The sequence below is a fragment of the Carassius gibelio genome, chromosome B12, assembly GCF_023724105.1.
Source record: "Carassius gibelio isolate Cgi1373 ecotype wild population from Czech Republic chromosome B12, carGib1.2-hapl.c, whole genome shotgun sequence".
NCBI classification, from domain to species: Eukaryota; Metazoa; Chordata; class Actinopteri; order Cypriniformes; family Cyprinidae; genus Carassius; species Carassius gibelio.
In genome coordinates, this window is record NC_068407.1 from 8,048,049 (window position 1) to 8,072,999 (window position 24,951).

At 36.9% G+C, this 24,951-nt stretch overlaps 2 protein-coding genes across 14 annotated transcripts in view; both read right to left on the reverse strand.

The window, feature by feature from the left end:
• The window catches only part of afap1l2 (actin filament associated protein 1-like 2), a 35,129-nt gene extending 25,557 nt beyond the window's left edge, over positions 1-9,572 (reverse strand). The window contains exon 1 of one of the 2 annotated variants that reach the window (XM_052571009.1): positions 9,370-9,572. In XM_052571009.1, the coding sequence (XP_052426969.1) occupies positions 9,370-9,385 (16 nt within the window). In that variant the 5' untranslated portion in view covers positions 9,386-9,572. The remainder of the gene's footprint in view (positions 1-9,369) is intronic. The other variant, XM_052571008.1, reaches the window with a different exon arrangement.
• Positions 9,573-17,296: 7,724 nt separating this feature from the next.
• Positions 17,297-24,951, reverse strand: part of ablim1b (actin binding LIM protein 1b) — a 64,564-nt gene continuing 56,909 nt past the window's right edge. For 3 of the 12 annotated variants that reach the window (XM_052570802.1, XM_052570801.1, XM_052570811.1), the window contains 14 exons: positions 24,582-24,632; positions 24,018-24,056; positions 22,976-23,011; positions 22,498-22,627; positions 22,200-22,286; positions 21,855-21,869; positions 20,635-20,727; positions 20,283-20,330; positions 19,208-19,354; positions 18,671-18,756; positions 18,259-18,382; positions 18,120-18,169; positions 17,781-17,841; positions 17,297-17,677 (listed from right to left, as the gene is read on the reverse strand). In XM_052570802.1, the coding sequence (XP_052426762.1) occupies positions 17,658-17,677; positions 17,781-17,841; positions 18,120-18,169; positions 18,259-18,382; positions 18,671-18,756; positions 19,208-19,354; positions 20,283-20,330; positions 20,635-20,727; positions 21,855-21,869; positions 22,200-22,286; positions 22,498-22,627; positions 22,976-23,011; positions 24,018-24,056; positions 24,582-24,632 (987 nt within the window). In that variant the 3' untranslated portion in view covers positions 17,297-17,657. The remainder of the gene's footprint in view (positions 17,678-17,780; positions 17,842-18,119; positions 18,170-18,258; positions 18,383-18,670; positions 18,757-19,207; positions 19,355-20,282; positions 20,331-20,634; positions 20,728-21,854; positions 21,870-22,199; positions 22,287-22,497; positions 22,628-22,975; positions 23,012-24,017; positions 24,057-24,581; positions 24,633-24,951) is intronic. The other 9 variants (XM_052570805.1, XM_052570800.1, XM_052570808.1 and 6 more) reach the window with 5 other exon arrangements.

Here is a 24,951-nt window from a genome sequence, read left to right on the forward strand (position 1 = left end):
AGTGTTTGGTGGAATGAGGAAGACCTCAGTAAAACCATTGACGCTGTGCTTGTTTGTCTTCCTCTTTCTGAATGCCTTTCGAACTGATTTTAGACACATGCTTATGGTAAATTGTAAGGTTAAGCACCGCTCTTCCCAGAATCAAAGCCACAGAGCGTTTGCTGTATCAGAGCTGGGATAATAAACACAAGTTTAAATCGAGCATTTTGATGCTGCTCTGGGTTGTGTTAGTGTCCTAAGTGGTTTGAATTTTAAAGACAATTCCTGTCTGACACTTAAAATACAGCCCGGCTCCAGCTGTGGCTCATAAACTTAGCTCAGCTCAAGGCGACGTATCATAGCACGTCATGTATTTGATTCCAGAGTCAAACCCTCAGTCTCTAAATTGACGGGCTGTCAGCCATGTGGGAGGCCGATCACAACAGTAGTGGCATGTTTTTTGGTGTTTGCTGTTGCAAAGCATTCTCAATTCTTTTTATAACGGCAACAGATCACACTAACCATCCTGAGACCACAGAAAAGCAGTACAGAACTGCCAATATGTTGTACACCTCTTGAAAGAACATGCTAAATGTCACATTTGTCAATATGCGTGCCGCATACACAATACACAAAATACACAAGATTTTAAGTAAGTGCATTTTAATAATTGGTGCTACAGTCTCAAAAATTTAAATAAAATATTTTTTAAAGTATATGCTCATTTATGAGAAAGTTTGCTATCCTAAAAGGATCGTATAATTACTAAGGTTTATGATTTATTTTCCCCCTGAGGTCTATTTATAAATGTTAAGTCATAATTTATTTTTGCATCAACATTTTCCATCCTCCCTGATTCTTCAAGTCAAAAAAGCTGCTTTTATGCTACTATAACCAAAACACTTTGTAAACACTGCTTTTCGCATGTGAATCGAGAAACTACACTGCACAGTGCTCACAAAACTCACTGCACTGTGGTTTTTCTGTGATGGCTGATATACCTGCGTCAATGTTCAAAAACAGCCTCTTTGCAAAGTCTGAATTACATTGTGACAATTCACTCTGCCAAAACCCTAAATTAGCAGCTATATCTAATATTTCTAATTCTCTTAACTGGGCTGCCAGTTTCTGATCACCCAAATGTTATTTTGATTACTCCAACCCAGTCTAAAGTAATAACCAAAATCTATTTTAAATCTACTACATATGTTTCCTAGAAGCTACAAAAAAAATTCACACCCAGCATTAACAGCACAGAGACAGCCACAGCAATCCCTGTTAATTGATGACTTTTGTGCCAGTAAACATAAAATCGCTACATAATCAGAACTGCCTTCGCACAAAAACTTTAAATGCCAGCAGTAATAAAGATGTAATTATTCATTGGTTTCCTCATGTTCAATGAGACAGCGTAATAGTCTGGCTTTTTTCCTCTCAATCCCAACACAACCACAAAGAATCTTTACTTAAACAAATATATATGCACACACCCAAATGCCATTACTCAGTAAAATTGCATCAATTAGGCTACATGTAATTCTGCACTACATAAATTAAAACATAATGTGTCACGTTCCAGCAGATCACACCCATGCACTTTAACATTCATCTATTAGCCAACAACAAGTTCTACTGCTACTACATACGGCCTAAATACTGTATATGTCTCAACCCAGGAATGCTGCCCACTGGCTCCACTTTATGCCTTTCAGTTTATTTAGATTGAGCAATCAAGAGCACTGGCAACCGAAAATCAGATTGCTAAGAAAAACTGGAATACAAATTCCATTTCCTACAATTACTCCTTATCAAACGGAGCCAAAATGTTTTCTTTTGTCTGGACCGTTTATAATCACAAGTTTGGAGCGAGAACCAGTTATGGATGAGGTCTGCAGGGACCCACAGCCAAATACATCCCTATTGTATTATAATGCACAAAGAAGAGCAGCGTCTTTAGACCATCTGCCAAAACACACAAGAGAACAACACAACCTCCTGGATGCAAAAACTGCTAACATGGATAATCATGTTTCTAAGTTTCTGAGATTGTATTAAATATACTAAAGCATAATTATTAGCCACAATAAACTGACTCAGGCTACTAGTCCTTTTGATGAGGACATGGATAAGATCATATGATAAGGTGAACTAGATTATTTGTTCGTCTGGTCTCTGATTGAATGTGTCTGATGCACACAGAACATGCGCCACAGAATCTTTACAGTAAAAACAGCAGTGAAAGCTACATGTGTGAGTGCAGCTACGTACCACATCATCATTTCTTCTGAAACTAAGACTATTAAATATCAATTTCTTTATTGCAATAAATCTGAAATAAGGTAAAATTAAATTAAATTAAAAACTAAATTATACTACATTATACTACACTAAAATATAAAAAAATCCCTTTGCTGATTTAAATCAAACTAAATTGCAAACATTTCCAAAACTGAACCAAAAAAAAAAAAAAAAACTGTTAAAAATGGCAAAAGCACATAAACTGATGCTAAACATTAAATTAAAATTACAATTAAATCTGAGAAAATAATAAATTCAGTAGCAGTGTAGCTAAATTATGTCTTGTCAATGTGCCAAAATGGGAAGTTGTTTCAGAGGTGGAGGAAGTTAGTACACTCTGATAAAAGATCAAAAAGACACAGGTCTTTTTTAAAAATCTGTATGAATAAACGTTTTTTTTTTGCATGAATAAAACATGTACAATAAGAGCAGAAACGTGCATTAGGTAAGAAGTAAGAAAAAAAATGCATTTCATGTTGACTTTAACAAACTGTTGTTGCATTTTATTAAAAAATAAACGACACCAAGTCACTCCTATTTCTCTTTTCTAATTGTCTACAGACACAAAAGACAATGATTTAAACCCACAAAAGCTCCCCTAGTCTGTTGCTTTCCCACACATATTTCTGCTGTGCTGCTTATGGCTTTTGGCTGTGATTGTACTTGGACTTAGAAATATATCCCTTGACTATGGTTTTTTGTTTAACCTTGTTCCTCTTCAACACAGGCATGCATTCGTTAGCGGCGTCCCTTCAGACTTTAAGAGATACAGTATCTCAGTTCTCTTTGATTGACATTTGCTGCACAGATGATAATAATGAATAACTGTTTTGGAGCAGCAGTGACAGTTTCGCATGCAGCGTTAGTTCATTTGAATTGGGACGGAGTTCATCTGTGTGAACGAGTAACACTATGAGTAACAGTAACACTATTATTCACACACCACCCTCTTACAAAAAACAGTGAAATATAAATATATATAGCAAATTTGTTATTCTATGGAGTGCTTCTTTCGCAATTTTCTTATTTAGGTTTGTGTGCTTATGTTTCTTTCATATTTACACAGGAACACTAATATTGTGAAAAAAGCCTGTGTGCCAAATGTTTTGTAAAATGTCAAAGATTAACATGCATGAATGTTGACCAAGTTTTAAAGTTGTCAGGAAAATGGTTTAGTAACAAATCCAGTGATAACCTATCGTTTTTACTGCAATTTCATCTGGAATGAGTCACTTTAAAGATCCCCTGAAATGACTCAACAAACAGTTTTCCTTCCAGCGTTGAAATATTTCCAATTAAAACAAGACATTATGAGTTTTTTATAGCCAAAAGTCTTTAGTTAACACCATAGCCCAGCAAAACCATGATTTGCTACTTGCTATTGGCAAAAATGTTGTATCGGCCCTGTGTACAAAATTTGTAATTCATATTTTTGCTCCATTTTCATGGACAGGAATATTTAGGCTTTAATTGCTAATAATCGATTATGTCAACTTTTAGAAGTACACTCGCATATAAGCAACTTTTTAAGTTTGGGGTATATACGTTTTTTTAATTTTTTTTTATTAAGAAATTAATACTTTTATTTAGCAAAAATACATTAAATTGATCAAAAAATGACAGTAAAGACACTGATAATGGTACAAAAGAAATCTACTCCGAATACACGTTGAAAACTGCATCATAGTTTCCACAAAAATACTAAGCAGCTAAACTATTTATCATTGATAATAATAAGAAATGGATCCCCAAATCAGCATATTAGAATGATTTCTGAAGGATCACATGACACTGAAATCTGAAGTATTTGCATTCACATTAATAAATGTCATTTTAAAATATATTCAAATAAAAGTGAAGATGACCTCAGAAACATTGACTAGAAACTACAAATCTTATTTTTAATGGGCATGTTTCCAAACTCATTTGATTATGTAAGTATGTTTATCATCCTGTCAAGGACTAAGGACCAGCGTGGCCAACAATGCAAACGAAAGCCAGACAAAAAAACAACAACATTAACCTTAATCAAGCATAGGTTACATAAACTTTGCATTAAGGTTCTAATTTAATTTTAATAAGCAGTGTTAATTTGTCGCAGGTATACATGACCCCACGATGGCATTGTAAAATATTCTAAAACGAGTGACACGTCAATTTTCCACTGGCTGCGCAAGTTAGCGTAACTCTCTCAGTCCAGCCACTGATTGGCTCACCTCTGTTTCACTCGGCAACACTGATCTGACCTCATCACTTCACTGGAGGATAAATGAGTGATGACAAGCCTGATGGAAGGGACTCAGTCCACACGGTTTAATCTTTCTCTTCTGCTGGCCACTGAAAGGACGTTAACATGGGTCAAATCTAGGGGACCAAATTCAAACCATTTTCTTGCTATTACACTCTCACAAGAGAGGAATATTTGAATGGCGATACAGAAACAAAGTGACACTAACTTGGATAATGGACATATTGTTGAAATCATACACAGATAAGACTTCAAACACAGCTCAGCCGGCAGCAGCTGGCGTCTACTCTGTCTTGCTGTGATGACTTCTGACGAATGATTATGCAAGTTATACCATTATTTATTTTGTTGGCTGAATGTACAGTCGCACAATTTCGAAATCCTGTACCGCAATAGTCATAACAAAATGTCAGGGGCTAACCAAAACAAAAACAACAACAAATGTGTCTTTGTTTTGACTACATCAGAGGTCTTAAACTTTAAGCAAGAGAGGGCCTGAAACAGCACTGACTCACAACTGCATTATTTAACCGGCTCAGACTTGACAACAGCATGCCGGGTTGTAATCTTAACCATGGACAAATCACAACTGACACTCCTGCGAAGAGATAAGCATGGAATTATCAAGCCATCACAACCTCCACGCCTGAATTAACCACCCTTAAACAGATATTGCGATAGCAATGTTGCGCTTATTACTCTCTAGTCGCGTCCAACTGGAGAGGACAAAAAGGGAAAGTTGGAGTTGAATCTGTTCTCTGCAAGTCTGTTTGAAAAAGTGCAACAGTGACTTTTTCAGCAGTCTTGGTTTCCGGAAGTATTTTTCCCATTCATTTCTCCATAGGGATTTCAAAAACTTCCTCAATAAAGACTTAAAACCAACCAGCTCCAAGACGAATCCCAACATCAGTTCTGATTCAATCCAAAAACTAAATAAATACAACACACAAACATTTTTTTATGTTTTTGAAAGAAGGCTCTTCAGCTCACCAAGGCTGCATGTATTTGATAAAAATACAGCAAAAATCATAATATTGCAAAATACTGTTTTCTATTTGAATATATTTTTAAATGCTAATTATTCCTGTCATTTCAGCAGCCATTACTCCAGTCTCGTGATTTAGAAATCCTTCTATGCTGATTTGGTGCTGAAATAACATTTATTATTATTAACAATGTTGAAAACAGTTAGTTTTCAGGATTATTTGAATAATAGAAAGTTGTAACATCAAAAAGTACTGTAAGAATAAAAGCTAAGGTTCAAAAGTTACTTTTATTCAGCAAGGATGTATTAAATTGATTAAAAGTGACAGTAAAGTAAAGATATTTATAATGTTACAAAAGATATATGTGTGTGTGTGTGTGTGTGTGTGTGTGTGTGTGTGTGTGTGTGTGTGTGTGTGTGTGTGTGTGTGTGTGTGTTTGTATATTAGTGCTGTCAGACGATTAATCATGATTAATCGCATCCAAAATAAGTTTTTGTTCATGTAATATATGTGTGTGTACTGTGTATATTTATTATGTATATATAAATACACACACTTTATTATATATTATTTATATGATTCATATTTTATGTAAATATATTTAATATACAAATATAGCATATTTTTCTTAAATACATGCATGTGTGTGTATTTATATATACATAATAAATATACACAGTACACAAAACTTTAATTGTGCATGTGATTAATCGCGATTAATCGTTTGACAGAACTAGATATATGACTGGCTGCCTGAAATATGGAGACTGACTCAATGACATCATTTTCAAAGCTTGATGGGAGTGGACAGTCTTTTGGCAGGCTGCCTGTTCATTTCCCTGGCAACAGCAACTACTCTAAAGAGGAGGATCCTAAGAGCTGGCTGAGTCAGGAAATACAGAAGCATATATCATTGCTTAAAAACCTCAGAACTCACTGTAGGCCTGTCCTGACTGGTTTACTTTTATTAAAATATATTTATTTACTGAGAAAATAAATGAGATTTATCCTTCCGGAACCCAACTCTATTCCAGGGAAAAGTGCTGATTCCTGCCTCTTTTTCTCTTTATTTTCATCTCCACTGTGCTCGCTTAGTTTACTAATAAGCGTGCAGCTTCCCTGTCGACTCTCTTCAGAAGTGAGGGTAATGAGGGCATGAACTTGAGGACCCGTTTTGAAAAAGTGCTGATCTCTCATTCTGGGACGCCTTTGGAGCTGCTTCCAGCTCGCAGGCTGTCTTTATTAAGATGCACGAGATGTCCCTGTGTCTTCAACAACATTTTGGAACGCTGACACGGTTTGAGCGCAGGCCCAGGCGGCGGAGCCCGTGGGTGGGTCCGGAAACATGCTGGTATCATGCCGGACCTCAAGGGTGAGATCTGGTTCCATGGGCTCCCTTTGAAGAAAGAAACCAAGGCGGGAATGGAGGAAACAAGAAGGATAAGAAAAGAGAACAGGTCTAAATACTCTATTCGGGTACATTTGGGTACGTATCGGATTTAGATTACTTTTTCATCTCATTATTGAAATTCTACACGCTCTCTATCTTTAGCACACCCTGCTACTGCATCACAGCAGTAAACAGAGAGTAAGAGTTTGAACAAATCCTTCAGATTCACTGCAGGCTCAAATGTCCACACAAAAGCATTTTCATGTAAAAGGGACACCAAATATGCCAGAATCAACAGTTTTGTGATACTAACAGTGAATTCTGAAGCTCAAAGTACTGTATTATCCAAAACCACAACCCAAAGCTATATCCTGAACTCAAAACGTGCACATTCATGTCATCTACACAGTTAATTCATTGAGTCAGTCCCACGAGTTCTCATTATGTAAATAGAATTACAGAGATTGTCTCTACTATGTTATGCTACACACAAAAAAAGCATCATATGACTTTGGAAAATATGTCACCCACTCAGTGTTTTATCATGGGAGAAATTATGCGATACTCCTCAAAAATGCCATCTCCCTCCTCCCACTTTCCTATTTTCCTCCCTCTATCTTCCTTCCCTCCCTATATGTCTTATCTCACAAAAACAAAATACACAAAGAGTCTTTAAGTGACATGGCCTCACAGACATCTAACCACAACAACTGCAGGCCTGTTCCTGACAGCGTTTACCAACACAATGCTGTCATTAAACCATCACAGTGAGCAATAATGTCTCACCACATTTAACCAAGTCACACGTGCCTGCTAATTTAAGGAGTAGTTCATTCTGTCATCATTTACTCACCCCCATGTTGATATGGTATTGTTTACCAGAATGTTAATGCGGTTTTACAGTGCAAATTAATCTGGGGCTGTCAAAAATCGCCAAACCTGAATATGCATGTGCTTGAGATTTTAAAGCAACAACAGAAAGGGACATTTTCAGTAAATAAAAAAAAATATATATACATTTCAGTTTTGTCCCTTACTATATTCCAAAGAAGTATATAGAGTTAAGGCCCCGTCACGCAAACTCACGATAATTTAAATTATGAAGTGTTAATAATCGTTTATAGGAAGGTTCACAACACAACTCTTACAATAACAACACAGAGGAACAATATCATTGGAATCACTCTCCAGCTGATTTCCAGCTAATGAACCATAAAAACACTGACAACCAATTAGATTCCACTTGACTTCAAAGAGTGTGAGGATTTAAAGGGGCAGGCAACAAATAATAAATACAATGTTATAGACTGTTGATGTGGATAGTTATCCGTATAATTATCATTTTTGGTGTAAACAGGCCTTAATTCTATGAGAATAAGGAAGTTCACAAGACAGCTACTGTATGAAGACAACAACACAGAGGAACAATATAGCTGAAATCACTTTCAGAACATTTTTTTTCCCAGCTGATGAACAATATAAACATTGACAGCCAACCAGAATCAACCTACTATGAAAAAGAGTGTTAACAGTGACTGATGACATTCCATCAACTTAAACTAATATTAGGGTTAGGGTTAGACAGACTGGAATAGTGAAGTGACATGTTCAGTCAAAAACAGTACAGAGGCTGTCATGCGAATACCAAGAACTGGTAAGATAATAGAACTTTTGAGTTAAACCAAAACCTGACCAAATAGTCTACTTCACTAACTCAGGTTTGTCAAGCACAGGAAGTGGAATTATGAAGTGAAAACCTTAGAGGTACAGAGGTTTTTATTGTTCAAACACCTCTTTCCAGAGTCCAAGAACTTTGGTCTGTTGCAGCTACACTTAACATGAACTTAATCTAATAGCTACTTGCTATTACATTATACTTTAGATTATCATTATTGTTGGACTGTTGTTGTTGTTATTATTAGTATTGTTATCATTAGACATGTCCAATCTAGATATAGCTGAACTGATGAACACACTTTCAGAAACTTTCCCAGAAAGAAACATTAGTTTGCACAAAAGCTGCTGTTCCTCCCATAAGACTCTTATCTCATTTTAGTCATAAAATATTAGGGCTCTGCATTCCTATGCATACAAAATGCTTAAACCACAGGAATCCAAAGAATTCTGGAAGAACAATTGTTGCTACTGGACAGAATCTCTTGTGAGCGTCTCTAACAATCGCTTGTTTATTATTGCATTCAGAAATACTGATACTGAGGAAGAATGCAAAACACACAGAGATGGAGAAATCAATGAACGAGCGCATTGAAAAGTCAACTTTCCCTGGAAACTCAGTTTCCTCCTGTTGCATCCCTGTGGAGAGCGATCCCACAGTTTCCCACGACCCGTTATCCCAAATATCGAGGATTGGAAAACATCGCAAAGGTTTAAAGTTGTTCACAGCGGGCTTTGCATGCAGCTATATGAGACGTGATACCATGAAAACTTCATATAATCATTTCACTTACCTTTGTGCTTATCCATTCTTCTCACGCGAAGAAGACTTTCCCTTTTTTCTGCTGTTTTTATATGAAGCAGATCAGTCCAGACTGGTCTGTGTCAGGTTTTCTTGGACAGTCCCGATTTCTCAGGCTGATTCTGATCTGATGTGATGAGATGTAATGTGATGTTATCCTCTCCTCTTCTACAGCTCTTGCAGATGCGACTCTGTCTGTCGCGCGACTGCCACGCCTCCTCTGGCGCACGTCATCGCTTAACAAAACTTTCGTTTGCACTTGCTTTGAAATAGTTGTATATTTTATAAATTGGAACACGGAGTATATCTGAATACATTGCGATGAGGATACAGTACTTTCAAAGTATATGCTGGAATATAAAATACATTTCACACACAAATATATATTTTTTTCCTTCGTCTTCTTAAGAGCTGCTTTTGGTAGTAAATTATAATTGTTATACATAAGCGCCAAATATAATCATCCTCGTCAGGCGACCCCCATCCTAACATTTAAAATGCCGCTATATATTTTCATAAAATACATAGATTAATATCATAAATATGTGTAAAATTATCTAGAAAGTGTTACATTGTTTATTAATAAAATTGTATTTATTATTATTATTATTATTATTTTTATATATTTTTAAAAAAAAAAAATCCAGTTTACTGGTTCCCGGTTATGCTCAACAGAAAAAAGAAAAAAAAAGTCATGTTTGGTTCAACTTGAGGGCGAGTAAATGATGACATGATTTGGGTGAACTATCCCTTCAGTACACCTGTCTGTGAGGGGTGAACAGGTTTATTTACTTCCTGTCCTTTCCAAGCTCAACCAAACTTGTTAACTGTACACAAGGACAATTACATCAGGATCATCATCATATCTTTGTGTCAATAGGTCAATGGGAGTCACAAGCTCTGAGAAGCTGACCCCTCCACCAAACCCCAAAGGAGATGCAAGAACTTTCCACTTCCCTGTCAAGTCCACTGTGAACAAGGGGATTCGATGCATATAGATCATAATTGGTTATATCCTTTGTTTTCTTAGCATTTAAGTAGTAAGTCAGTGGTAACTGAATTCCATTTTAACATAACATTTAATGTTCAATTTTTTTTTTAATTAACACTTCTATTCAGTAATGATGCACTAAATTGTAAAAAAAAATTGGCAGTAAAGACTACAAAAAATTAAAATAAATAAAAATATAACTTTTAATTCATCAAAGAATCCACAAAAAAAGAATGAAAAAAATTTGTAAGCAGCATAACGGTTTCCAACACTGATAATAATAAGAAATGTGTCAGCATATTAGAATGATTTATGGATGTCACACTGAGGACTGAAAGCTGAAAATTGAGCTTTGTATAACTTACATCTTAAAATATGTTAAAATAGAAAACAGTTATTAAATTGCAATAATATTTCACATTATTACAGTTTTTACTGTATTTTTGATCAAATAAATGCAGTGTTGGTGAGCATAAGAGACTTTCAAAACCCCCAAACTCCTTAACAGCCGTTTCATTTAAGAAATGGAGATCTTCATAAAATGTATGTTTAAAGAAATCTAAATAACCAGTCATTTGAAATATGACCAGTTTAATACATACATTTGTCATAATATTAGTAATTTATTTTATTTTCTGTTCTAAATACCTTTCCATGCAATTTCCTTTTGTGTTGCCGGCAGCGGTCACTGTTTTGAATCTTCCTTTTTCATGACATGAGTTTGTCATTGCCATTCATAGAAAATCCTGCCATGTTGTGCATTAAGGCACATTTTTCACTATCAAAGCTGGATATAAGAATATATTTAAACGGCAGTGTTTACTCATGTCTGAGCGACAGGGTGATCCCCTCTAACTGAGACAGTATGGGAAGCCCTATACAAACTGCCTTATTCAATCTACCAGGTTTCCAGTCAGTATTCAGACTCAGCTGATCCTGTGGCTTTAGAGGTGGATGTGTGAATGAAAAATCTCCGTGAGACGTGTGTGGGAAGGGGGCCTGACAGAGGGTGGTCTGCTTCCCAAACGTTTGTTTGTAGAGGAAAAAATGAGGGCAGTCGTGTTGTTCAAGCTCATGGAGCATAAAAAGAACAATGGGAATACGCTTTTGAACAGATTTCAAGATTCAAGTTCAAAGGCTAACAGGTATCACATTTTTAAAGAATCTGGAATCCCGCTCAGATGCTTGAAAGGGATGCATTGTGGGAACATTGTTTGGAGGCTGTGTATCAGCTGGATGGTGTGGGTTCAGACACTGGCAGATCCTCCTGGTTGCTACTAGTTTAAGCACAAAGAACATTCCACAGCTGTGAGTCAGAGAGCAGGGGTCACTGATTCGGCCCCATCCCAGCACTGGGGCCTTTTGATTCAAGGACATTTCCCATGTTACACCCATAGACATACACTCACAAAACACCATTAAAGTCTTTGTACACAAAGAAGTGCTCAGAATGTGCCAAGTACATCAGTCATGGCAACGGGGCGATGAGATGCTATCCACCACTGAGCACAATAACTTACCGCCAGGCGGATAAAAGGATAAAAGATGGAATACCTGGTCTGAAAGCTTCATATTCTTGTTCTTCTGAAGTTCTGCCCTACTGTGCTGTCTTGCAGACTGTAGACAGTAACCCACCTTGACAAGTCGGTGTAGCTTTTCACTCAGTCAGGGAAAGCAAGGCACCTGATCAAACTCAGTTCTGAGCCCCCATGGATCTTCGAGAGGAGAGCATTATGTCATGAAATAATTCCTTTAATCTGCCACTCCCAAACTGAGGTTCAGGTTCAGTCTAGTTTAAACAAGAAAAAACAGGTTTTTGGTGTGAGAATGATCTGTTGAGAACATTCAGGGTGGCACGTATTGAGGCAAAGCCCCTTATTACTGCCATATATTCATCAGATTGAGCTCAGGAAATACTGACAGGGCTTGTGGGGTCTGAAATTCAAGACTAGCGCATAACTGCCCTAAATGTTCAGTGGATATAGCAGTGAGACAGCCTGTTTGCACAGGGTCTTGTATTTCTCCAATTCAGTATGCTTATTTTATTACTATTATTAATTATTATGTGGGTGCAAGACATATTTGAAATGTCATTTTGGACTTAGCTTCTAAGAGAATAATTTGCATGAAATAAGCTAGGGGACATACCTCGGACACATTTGTTGAACATCCGGTATGATTGGATGAGATAGAAGCATCCAGATTTAATTAGGGTATAACTGCTGAGACAACATATCTCTCTTGGTCACACCAATCTGTATGCCTGTTGACTCTTCTTACAGGAAAATAAATCTTCAAAAGACTTTTTGTCTCATGTCTTTATTGAAAAAAACAAAACAAAATTGTCACTATAATTTATCAAATTAAACAAATCAATAAAGACATATTGTAAATATGTAAAAACTGTTGATATGTACTGTAACAATGAGTGTTTAAAACAATTCAAAAAAATATTTAATTATTTACAGTATAAAAAATTTAACAAATCGCCATACTATTATAGTGTAAAAAAAATTTCATAATATATTGATAATAATTATAAATTATAGACATTAAAAAATTATCAATACAAATTATGGTAATAAAAAAAAAACAGGAAAACTATTGTACTGCAATTTTTTTTTTAAACATAATTATTGTAAAGTTTTTTCATTAAATTTTGTATTATTATTTAAATAGAAAAAAATCAAACAATTGTCCTGTAAACAAATGTAATATTTAATATTGATATTTTTGTTATTATAATACATCCAATAATGGGCTATTCTATATAATGGGTTGTAAAATACAAATAAACCACATCCCTGACTCATTTCATTCATGCATATCTTCTCGTACTGATGTGTCTGTCACAGTCTGTCAAACATGGATAAATGTGTCTTCTTGTTCCTACTGTGCAGGAGGATGCCAGCGGTGTGGGTGACCAGAAACACCAATAAACATTAATTCTATTGCTCAAATACCTCTACAATTCAGAGTGGAACCATTGCAGAGGTACAGTGCCAAGGCTTGTTTTGAATTCGACTGACTCTGGAGCCTGGGAGCCTGGGAGTGTTTTGGGAAACAGGTCATACCACCGGGTACATTTATCAGGCAGCAGATAACATGAAGGAAAGCACCCAGGGATTTCCAAGTGACTCAGCAGGCAGACCTCCCACTTGTAATGACCCCCTTATGGCACAGGGGCTTGTATTTCATGTAAAGTGCACCACACAGTAATAACTACGTCAGACAGTATGATCTGAAGCAGAGTTTTATTACTCAGCAGAGCTTATACACCATTTTCATCAAATCTTTTCCCTCAAAAAAGACAGAAAAGGGTGAGGTACACAGTAGGGGTATCAAAACCAACTCTTCATTCTGTTTTAAAGTGACATACAGGTCTGTTACAGGTCTGTTTCTAGTAATCCCACTCATTATAGTCATATGTTTTGTGATACTATAAAAGCACAATGCTGTTATATGTCCTAGTTCTCTGTCATTAACCCTGTTAGTAACACAGGAAACTGCTGGGAATAATAGCCAGCGGCGGCCCATAATACATCTGCAAGCCGAGACAGTGTCTATGGGAACAGCATTATTCGGCAGCAATATAAATGAACGACAGAGATACGGCCCTGATATCGAGTCTACACCTGGAACAAATGCTATGGCTACAGCTCCGACGATCCCACGTCAACACAGTGGCAGTATTGAAACACCTCTGATGCTGATGACACACGGGCCAACTTTTGTGGAGCAATGTTGCTTGGACACGTCCCCTTTGAGAATGGGGCACAAATTTCTGTCTGGATAATTTAGATTGGTCATGTGTTTCACCTGGTTGCCCATTGACGGCAATGTTGTCCAGAGTTGCCCAGTGTATCACCAGCCTGAGGCAGTCATTTCAAAGGCTTTTCTTGCTTTATTCAAAATAAAAAGCTGTTTAATATTGCAGAAAAACAGAAGTCACAATAAACAGATTGTCTGATTCAGAGGAAGCTGTTTCAGAGAGGGCCGATGTCTGTTATCGTGCCATGTCTGACCTCTAGTGGCGACATTTAATCATCATTTGTAAAAAAAAAATGAAAGTTTAATTTTCGATACAATAATAATAATCACCACCGCCTCTTCTGGCAATCAGGCTAGTGGATTTTGGATAAAGAACTTATCTATTTCATGTGCTGTTTTCGGCTTTGGTTATGGTGAACATGCTTGCTACTTATTTTTTTTTAGGTTTGTGACGAGGCAGCAGAGTGCTGGTGGGACAGGACGCAGATTTTAGTTTCTAATGCCTTCCAGAAGCTTTGCTCTGCAGGTGGAGGATCTTCAGTAGCTCTCACTTCCCGCTTTTAACGCACTTCAAAGGTCTCGTTAGGTCCGCAGCAGCAGGGGGCCCCAAGGATCCCTACAACTCCACCACCTAACGGCCTGTTTAGAGGGAGATCCCTGCTGACAGCCCCCGGGTCCCCATCTAAAAAATTACAGTCCTTTTTTACAAGAAGGCCAGGAGGGAGGAGGATAAATCTCTCTTGTCCTGGAGGCTGGTTTAATGAGCGCAGGCACACCGTCAGCTCCTCTCGCTCATGTGTTTGCATCTAGGGGTCACCGCATTTTGTTCCTTTTCAAACACTCACTCACTCATTTAAAGATAAAGATATCTATTAGATTTGGGAAAATAAAAGGTCTTCTTGAAGCAAAATAAAACTTTTTTTTTTTTTGTGCATGTAATTGGATGCAAAAAAGGGGGAAAAAATAGGGCTATCGCTCTAATACATCATATGAGTGACTGATAAATTAAAACATGCACAATCAGCTATTTAGAAGAGCTTGGCTTTCTTCTTCATGTCGTTGCGCTTCCAAAGAGGAAGTCTGTCAAACTCATGGATCTCCATCCCAAAAATATTAAAGAATGTCTCAGGAGTCAAGTGGCGCTGTACATAAATAAGGAGAGAGAAGAATTATTAATAAATCATTAGACGTGATCAGGTCAGAGCAAAAATGAACTTTCTCCTCCATTTGATATGACTACAAAAACAACAGCAATTATTATTATTTTATTAAATACAAATATTCACTGTACGATAGTTTATTGAAGTAATATATTTATTAGTAAATTTTGTATTATTTCTTTTTTAGTTAATTTGTGCCTAGTATTATTGCAACAGTAATTTTACACTGTTAATTATACATATATATTTTAATTTAAATAATTGTAATAATAAATGTTATGTAAATAATATTTTTTTTAAGTTAATAATATATGGGAGTATTTAATAAAACAGTTTTTCTTTTATTATTATATTTTACAGAACAAAAATTGCATTTTGAACGTATTTTAAAACGCTGTCATTTTCTTTCCTCGGATTTACACAAATCACAGGGTGAATAAATGCACATCCCTGTGTAATTTTCTTTCATTCACTTTCCCTTCAGTGAGTCTAATGGGTGCTATTTACCTCCAGTCTCGTCCTGTCCACATCCTTCGGGAGTTTAGTACGCCCTCTGTTGGTGACAGTGAGCATTTCATATGGGTACACCTTTACAAAAGGAGGGATTGTGTTGTTATGGAGAATGCTATGCGAGGCATTTGCCAAACACAATGAATTGCTGAAAGCAAATGGACAAGGGAATAATGCACGGACATTACATTCTAACACAGTACACAAACATCAACTCTTGCCAAAATACAACACTACGTTCGGTGCAAGTGAGACAGTGAGTGAGAATGCAGGAGGGGGTCAGAGCATGCAGAGGAACAAACAGTAGGTGAGCCTTGTGTGTGAGAGAGTGTGAGCATGTACTGTTTTCCCAAAACAGAAAGTCTGTGTTTCTCAATATAGGAAAAAAGTGTTGGTTAGAAGTAATATAGGCCTAATGCATTAAGGGCAATATAGATATAGTTAGCAACACATAATAAACTGGTGGTGTGGTTTAGCATGGAGAAGAACAAATCCTGGTTACTGACTGTACCATATTCATTTTTATGGGGGAAAATAAATAAAATTCTCAAAAAATAAAATAAAATAAATAAATTCTTTATTAATAACTGTTAATATCAGCTGATTAAATTAAATTGGTGTAGATTCATACAGTTAGTCAGTGTCTTATTAGTGCATATTATTTGTAATACAAGTAATCTTTGGTGCAGACATTATATGGAATTACTTATATTCTGGTCTCCTTTTTGCTTCTGATATTCAATTGGCTAAATTTTATATATATATATATATATATATATATATATATATATAAAAACCTCTATAAATCTATATATTTTCCCCCTGAATTGAAAGGGTAACTATGGACATTTGTTTTCCCCTACAGCTGGCCTGGGCGTTTTTGCCAACTGTATCTACAGATCTACAGGAAGGAATCACAGTGCTGTTAATGCTAACACTTCTACAAACAGTTACAATTCTACAATCATGCCAGTTATTGTTATTACACTGCTGGGAAAGCCTATCAAGTTAATCTATTTAATCTAGCCAATAACTATTAGCCAGGGCCGACTCATGAATTTAAGTTCGGCCCTAGAGAATCAGGCTTCTGGGTAACTAAAGCAACCACTTTCACAAAATATTCCCATATGTTACCATGATGACGCCTCTTTAACGAGAACCAGGAGTTCAGAATGATTGAATGATCTCGAAACTATGCACTGCTAAAACAGAGTATGTCATGTGCTGACATCATTTCATAGCACAGGAAGATATACAAGTTATGCTCTTGCTCTTCCCACTGACTGTAAGATGAGCCAAAATTTTAGTCCTGACTGAATAATCTTGGTTTTGGAAGGGGGGGGGGGGGTGATTATTTATTGGACACAGAGGAGTATTTAGAGACAGAAGAGAGAAGAGAAACATCATTTTTGAAAATATTTGGGATACTTGCTTTATATTCCAACATATTAGGCATAGACATTCCCCTGTCCATTCTTGTAATGGAATCTTGGGCATCTTGGGTGGGCTATAGAACAGAACACATACACGTGATGCAAATGATATGAAAAGAAAGCAGAAACTGTTTTCAAGAATTCAGAACCTTGGGAAATAGTCTGGATCTAATTCCTAACAGCTATTGCTCTGTAGCAAGTTTTCGGGAAGGGAAGGGGATCCAGCCACTATCCATGTGATGTGTTCTCATGGGTGGGGGATTTTTTCAGCATATCAAACCCTTGACTGTGCTCTTGTCTTTCCCCATGGCTCAAACTCAGACACAAGCATAGCAATGAAGGCATGAGTGCCATTCCGGTTACATGTAGCATGATTTGATTTCCATATGTGCACATGCTCAGTAAATACTGCGGGTCAGACACATACCTTGAAATCTGTGTAAATCAGAAAGAGACACATTCCCAAATTGTATTATATTATAAAAGAGATTTTTCGGTTATTAGATGTATATTCAGTATTAGACGTATTGCAATTTACCTCTTTGTCCTCCACACACATCCCCATAACTGTTATACTGAGAGAGTTCTGTAGACTGGGGCTGGAAGCATAGACAAAAAAGAAACTCATTAAAGATGCACGCTCAAGAAGTCTCACCAAGATTGCATTTATTGCAATCAAAAACTTTCAACATTGATAATAAGAAATGTTTCTTGAGCACCAAATCGGCATATCAGAATGATTTCTGAAGGATCATGTCACAGTGAAGACTGGAGTAATGGCTGCTGACAATTCAGCTATGCATCACAGGAATAAAGAGACAGATTTGCATGCATTTATTAAATATAGGTAAATAACAGATGAATGGCTGTGACTTACCCGATGGAGGCCATTCCGTCCATATCCAGGCAGAGATGATGTTTTGGAGTCTACAACAGAGGACAGAATACTTTTGTGTACTAATGCCAGAATAATGCTACAATTGTCGTGGTTGCTTTAAAAGTACGTGGCATTATACCTGTGATACAATTAGCATACTGGGAGTCAAAGCGCTGGGCGGCCACACTTCGTATGTATCTCTCTCTGTTCATCTCCTTTTCCATCTCCTCCTTCAGAATGAGCTTCCCAAGTCCAGACTGGATCTGCAGTTAAACACAAGCATGTGAGTACTAAACGTAAAAACACAGAGATGAATGCATTCCACTTTAGCATGCTTATTAGTCTGCATTTATTAGCTTTATTCACTAAGCAAATATGCAAATTAGGCGTGTTTGTATTATTATTTTAGTGATTTTGTTAATAAAACAATGCAGAAAGGGCATGTAAATAACCGCAATGCAGCACAGTTTGGCACGTATATGCATTTAAATGGCTGCTTTGACTAAAACAAATGCCACAAGCAATGTATACACTTTTAATACACGCTTGACCTTGCTGAGATGTTCCTCCTGAAGTTGTCTGCGTTTCACTTGCTCTTCCTCTTCTTCGTCCCGTGACCGACTCCTCCCGTCTGAGCCTGCCCATCCATGACCAAAAAAGATTTTCAAACAAAATAAAATATTTAGATGACTGCAACATTGTCATGTCATTGTACCCCTTGGAGACCTGCAACCGAACCTAAGAGTACATTTGTACAGTACACATGGAAAACAATGATAATGAGTTAAATAATATAAAAACAAATCATATATATATATATAAAAAAAACATGATCGGTTTGAGTGGCGAAATGATTTTTGATTGTAAATGTCTTTGATTTATTAGCATTGGCAAATCTATGTCCCTGTAAATTGATCTATCCTAAAGTTTCATCAGATTCACTGCCACTTCAACTCTAGGACCAGTCAGATGGGAACATCAGGCCAAATATACCGCCAGCAATCCAAGAGTTCTCAATCCACAGAGCATCGTTTGATTTCAAAGATGGCTTCCATTCGTTTTGTTTACTGCCAGCAGCAGGAGCGTACCTAGAGCAGCAAGGGATGGAGGACACGGCCAGTAGTCGGTCTCGATCTTTGGGGTTTCGTCTGGCCGGGGGGCGTGAGCAGCGGGGAACTTGGATGATTTGATGATGTCATCAGCGGACTTGCTTTGGGCTGCCAGTGCAGCTGAATCTGAATTGGTATTTTGAGGGGAACTTGACTATCAGTGATACACTATCATAGGCTGGCAATAAGTGTAGTGCAGGCCATTCAGTTCAAAGCATTTCAAGATTTTGATGTGTAAAACAATCAGTTAAATAAAGCATAATGCAATTGATCAGTTTTTAATTTGCTGCTTTCTTTGGAGTGAAACACCAGTATTTAGAAACAACATCAAAAGCTTTGAATGTCAATGACCTGTACTGCATGTAGTGTAAAGTGGACAGAGCACACATGCTGCTGAAAAGGTATAGATTTTTATAATATTAAGCAAGCAGAAAATGTTGATATATGAACTATATTTTGAAACCGGTAAACACAACTGTTTATAAGGTGCCATTCAATTTATTGAAACTAGCCAGATGTGTAGATTTACAGAGTATGCAAGATAGAGACCAAAGCAGAGTCATCTGAGTTGTCCTTGAATTTGTTATGGGATCTTGCAGGCTATAACTTCATGCAATTAGAATGCAGAATCAAAGTTTTACAGTGATTAGTAAAGAAGTAAGGATTTTAGTTTCTTGTTATAGGCGAGTTGGTTGTGAGGAAGCGATTAAAGGAATTGAAAGAGTCTCAAAGATGAGAAGTTTATGATGTGAAATGGTACTTACATGTGAACACAGGATGTGATTATAGCATCATAATCACAAATTAATGGATGGATGGAATCAACACACATAAACAAACATATAAATATAAATAATTGTCAGAAATCATGCTTGCCCACAAACCATAATGACAGGCACCAAAAAAACTTTTTTTGGCTTGTAAGATAGATAGATAGATAGATAGATAGATAGATAGATAGATAGATTGATTGATTGATTGATAGTTAGATAGATTGATATATAGATAGATTGATAGATAGATAGAATGAGCTTAAAATCTGAAGCAACCATACCATGCTGTTTGTAGATTGGTGGTTTTCTATACATGTTAATGCCTTGGTCTGTGAATTAGAAAATAAAGATCTAGTTTTAACAACACTTTTTTTTAATACCACCTAAGTTACAAATCGTATCAGTTATGATCATGATTTCGGGAAATGCGATGCACATACAGGATGACCAAAATTTCTGAATTATTTGTGGCAGTACATGTACTCAGCATAAGAGGTGAACAAAATCTACCATCAAAACAATGAATAAGAAATGCATTATGGAGGGGATTGAAATGAACGAATGGAGGGAGAGAGACAGGGCAGAAAAACTCTCTAGGGAAGAAAAACAGGGAGATGATGCTCCGGCTCCTACCTGGGACGTGGAAATGTTTAGGGGTCAGAGAGAGGGTCGGGGTGGCCGGCCGAGAGGATAGAGGAGAACTCCGGCCACTGGATGGCTCAGGGCCTCCAAACAAGAAGAGCAGAATAAGCGGGAGAAAGAAAAGAACATAAAAAGGAAGAAAGAATAAAGGAAGGAAAGAAAGAGAGAATAATGCCGGAATAAATCTTCACTGACGGGAAGATGGACTAACAGAAAAGGGCTTCAACAGAGAGGTGACAGAGAGACGGAGTGGACTGTGTGGGTCGCCCCCCACAAAGAGAACAAGTGTTGGAGGTTAGATTGGAAAAAGGACGTTCAGATTGGAAAAGGAGGAATGCCTCAGGAAAGCAAGCATGCAAATACTTCAGTGTCATGAACAACCACAATAAAAGATAAATGAAAAATTCACATTTTGCCTGTGAGGAAACAAATGTAAGCATGCAACATGTACATGTTCCAAAATTAGTGGGCTGCCTACATAGACAGCATTTCAAGACATCACGTGCACTCCCCTGTTGTTACAAAAGGTAAGCATGTTGTCTCCTAAAATACTCTGTTTGGAAATATTGCATACACCCCTAATGGAAAGAGCAATCCCACAATGCACTAAAAAGACCTTCATTAATCCACAAAGGTATGTTTTATGCTAATTTAAATATTAAATGACAAAAACAATAATAATTATTATTTATTGTGTTACTTTAATTTTGAGTTAATAATAATTATTAAAAGTAGTATTTATTTGTTGTATGCAATGGATAATTTTTTTTATTTTGTTTTCATTCTGAGAACATCTCTTTACAGTTTTATGATATTCAATTATATCCCCAAATATATCCCCCTAATTATAATAGCAATTATAAAATAATTATATAATCCAAATAATAATAATACAAATATTATTAGAATTATTCGGGGGACATGCTTGATTTTCAAAAATTATATAAAAGACAAATATATGATACTCAGAATGGTTATGCAGCGTTTTAAAATCCAAGTAAGGCAAGGCAGCTCACTATGTTTTGGAATAGAGTTATTAGTATGAGAGTATTAGTAATGTCACAGTGACTAGGTTAAAAGTTAGTTAATGGACTGTTATATAACTTGTTGGTTAATTAACTGTCAAATACACAGAACCAGCATGCTTTTGAACTGCCACAGGCACCATTGCTCTACACTGAGTCAACAACAGCCATGAAGCCAAGACATACCTATGCAGAAAGAATCTGTGGAGAGGACAGAGGGACATTACACACATGAGCATGTGATTAGTAAACTGTGCATTAGCAACTTGCATTAGATGTGCTTCAGTTGGATGTGCAGATCAAACGCAGCCCTTGACCTCATAAGAGTGCCATTCAAGCATTTCAGCTCCAGAACTTGTGAATTTCTCAAACAGTGCTGCCAAAGGCACAGCTTTACAAACTTAAAAGTCACAGTCAAGACATTTCAGCAGGCCTGAATCAGAGGAAGGGGGTGGATTTGCATCTACTGAACGATACTGACACTGAGAGTGAGGTGAAGAGGTCGGGCAACGGGGAGTGGAGAGGCCTTACCTTTGTTATGGGGGAGGAAGTGATGTCGGAAAGGGGAGGTAGGGCGCGTGTCGCTGGAGCGCAAAGAGGAGCAGAGCTTCAGCATTCCTGCCGGCCGCTCAGAGAAGAGGAAGAGGAACAGAGGAGGAGGATAAAGGAAAAAAGAGGATGGAAGGAGCACATGTGAGCAGAGGAGGGAGGAAGGTTACAAGCTCAGGAGGAAACGGAAAGCAAGAAAAGGCAACGTGAAAGCAGCCAAAATCTCGCTCATCCATACACTCCTATGGAGGGAGGATTTGGGTCATTTCATTTGACTCACCTGGTCTGTGGAAGTGCTGGGGCGACTTAGACAGAGGGGGTATGTAGTTATGGCGGTGGTAGACTGGAGAGCCGATGGAGCCCTGACTGGTGGATCTCTGCATGATGCGCTCCCTCATGTCATAACAACCCTATCACACACATGCACACATTACATAACATACGGGAAGGTGCAAAGCACATTCACATTACTAAATGCATTAAATGCATTTGGGACAGTCCTCCCAAAATTTTGGTGACCAAACAGTCTCTATTTATATTTTATACCAACTTATGGAACTCTGCTGAAACTGTTTGGTTACCAACATTCATCAAAATATCTTTGTGTTTCACAGAAGAATGAATGAGTTTGGCTAAATCATGACAGTATTTTTATCCTTTTTTATCCATTTGATCCTATCCTTTCAAGACACGGTTTAATGGATATGTACAATTGGCTCCATAGCAATAAAGGTTACGCATTATAAACAGCCTCTGACCTCAGCGGATGGGGTGGGAGACAGTGTCCTTGGAGACTGAAACAGAACAGGAATAAAAAAGCTCTATGTAAGTAGAAATCAGAATCTACTAAAAGGTAGACAGGAGACTGAATGCAAAAGAGCTGGTTAGAACAGAAAATATTGAGATTAGGAAAAGGAAGTTAAATCATGCCACGTATATGCTTTTAAGTTCCCGGATTGTGTGGCTTTGTATATTAGGAAAGTTGTTTGATGAGTGAATATCACAAAAGTTTTTTGATAAAAGTACAAAATAAGATTTTTTTTTTATGTTTCTAGGGGGAAAAAGTTTGCATTTATTTGACCAAAAGTACAATAAAAACATCAATTTGTATTATTATTAAAAAAATACAATTTAAAATCACCATTTTCTATTTTAATATATTTATTCCTATGATGCAATGCTGAATTATCAGCAGCCATTACTCTAGTCTTCAGTGTCACATGATCCTTCAGAAATCATTCTAATATGCTTATTTAGAGCTGAAGTACAGAAACATTTCATATTAATGGTGCTATAAAAAGTTTCATATTTTTATGGAAACTGTCATGCTTTTTTCAGGATTCTTTGATGAATAGAAAGTTTAAAAAGAATTTGAAATAGATTTTTTTGTAACAATGTAAAAGCCTGCAATTTTTGATCAATTTAATGCATCATTTTTGTATAAAAGAAATGCAAACCAAAAAAAAAAAAAAAAAAATCTAAACCTAAACTTTTAAATATAATAAAAATTATTAAATAAATACAAAACAATCCAAAAATTCTTAAGCTTAGATGTGTGTGTGTATTTGTGATATTCACTCAGCTGTAGCTGGGACAAAGACAGACAGACATAACAGACATTACAAATACACACACCAGCATGACACTTTTGTGTATTTTCCATTAATTAAACAGAGACTTCTTCCAGTGCTGAAGAATCAGCTGAAGCTCAATGCCATCTTCATGATGTGCACATTTAAGAGAGAGAAAACTGTGGCCTCAGCTGTGGCAGAGTTCAGAGCGAGGTCACTGACAACTTACTGTTTCTGCGGACAGTGAGGAGGGGTCTTGTGGCAGGGTCTGGGAATGTGGACACAGAATTAAAATCACTAAAAATAACACTATGTTATGCGTCATGGAAACAGCTGTGTTTTCTGTGACCCATCATGCACTGGATGATGTTTTAAATGAAAAATGTAAGTAATGAAGGTGAAAGAGGCATCGCAAAAAAAGCGCTTGCAGTGTTCGTTTTGAATGTTAGATGCTGTCTCATGTTATGCTCAAGATGTCAACTGTAGGTTATGTTTTCTGGTTCAGTATGAATCTACACTATTGACATGACACATTAAGATTCTTCAGTTTTCCACTCTGTTCTTGAGTAGACACTTAAAGTTACTATCATTAGCAAACTAATATAAAGTACTTAGAGTGGCTTTTCAGATGAGAGTTCAAATAGCAGCCAATGAGATGAGAAACTAGGTTTAAGAAGCATTAGATGTTCATGCTTATTTGATTAGGTAAGGTTTTGTAAATGAATATGTTAGCTGTGTTCTCATTAGTTTGGGTGGGGATCCATGTCAGCAGCCTTATTTCTATCCTGCTTACACTTACTGTGGCTCTGCCTCTGGGAGGGCTGCCACCTGAGGCTTTGACCGGCTGTAGGGGAGGAAAAGGGTCTGGTTACTCGATGAACTGGTCGGTGACTCAATAATATGGTACGCATTAAAGGAATATTCTTGGTCATTTTCAACTTGATTAGGATGGACAATAATTTTGTTAACTGTAACACACTTACAATAGAAGTCTATTTGGTTACTACTCTCTTTCAAAAGTATAACTTCAACTTTTGACATAAAACTGGTGCGATAAAATCACTTACTGACCATCTCTGTGCAGTTATATCTGCTATAACATCATAAACTAATGGCTAAAAAAGTAAACCCCTTATCTTTTTGCTTAATCAGTATTTTGGTCT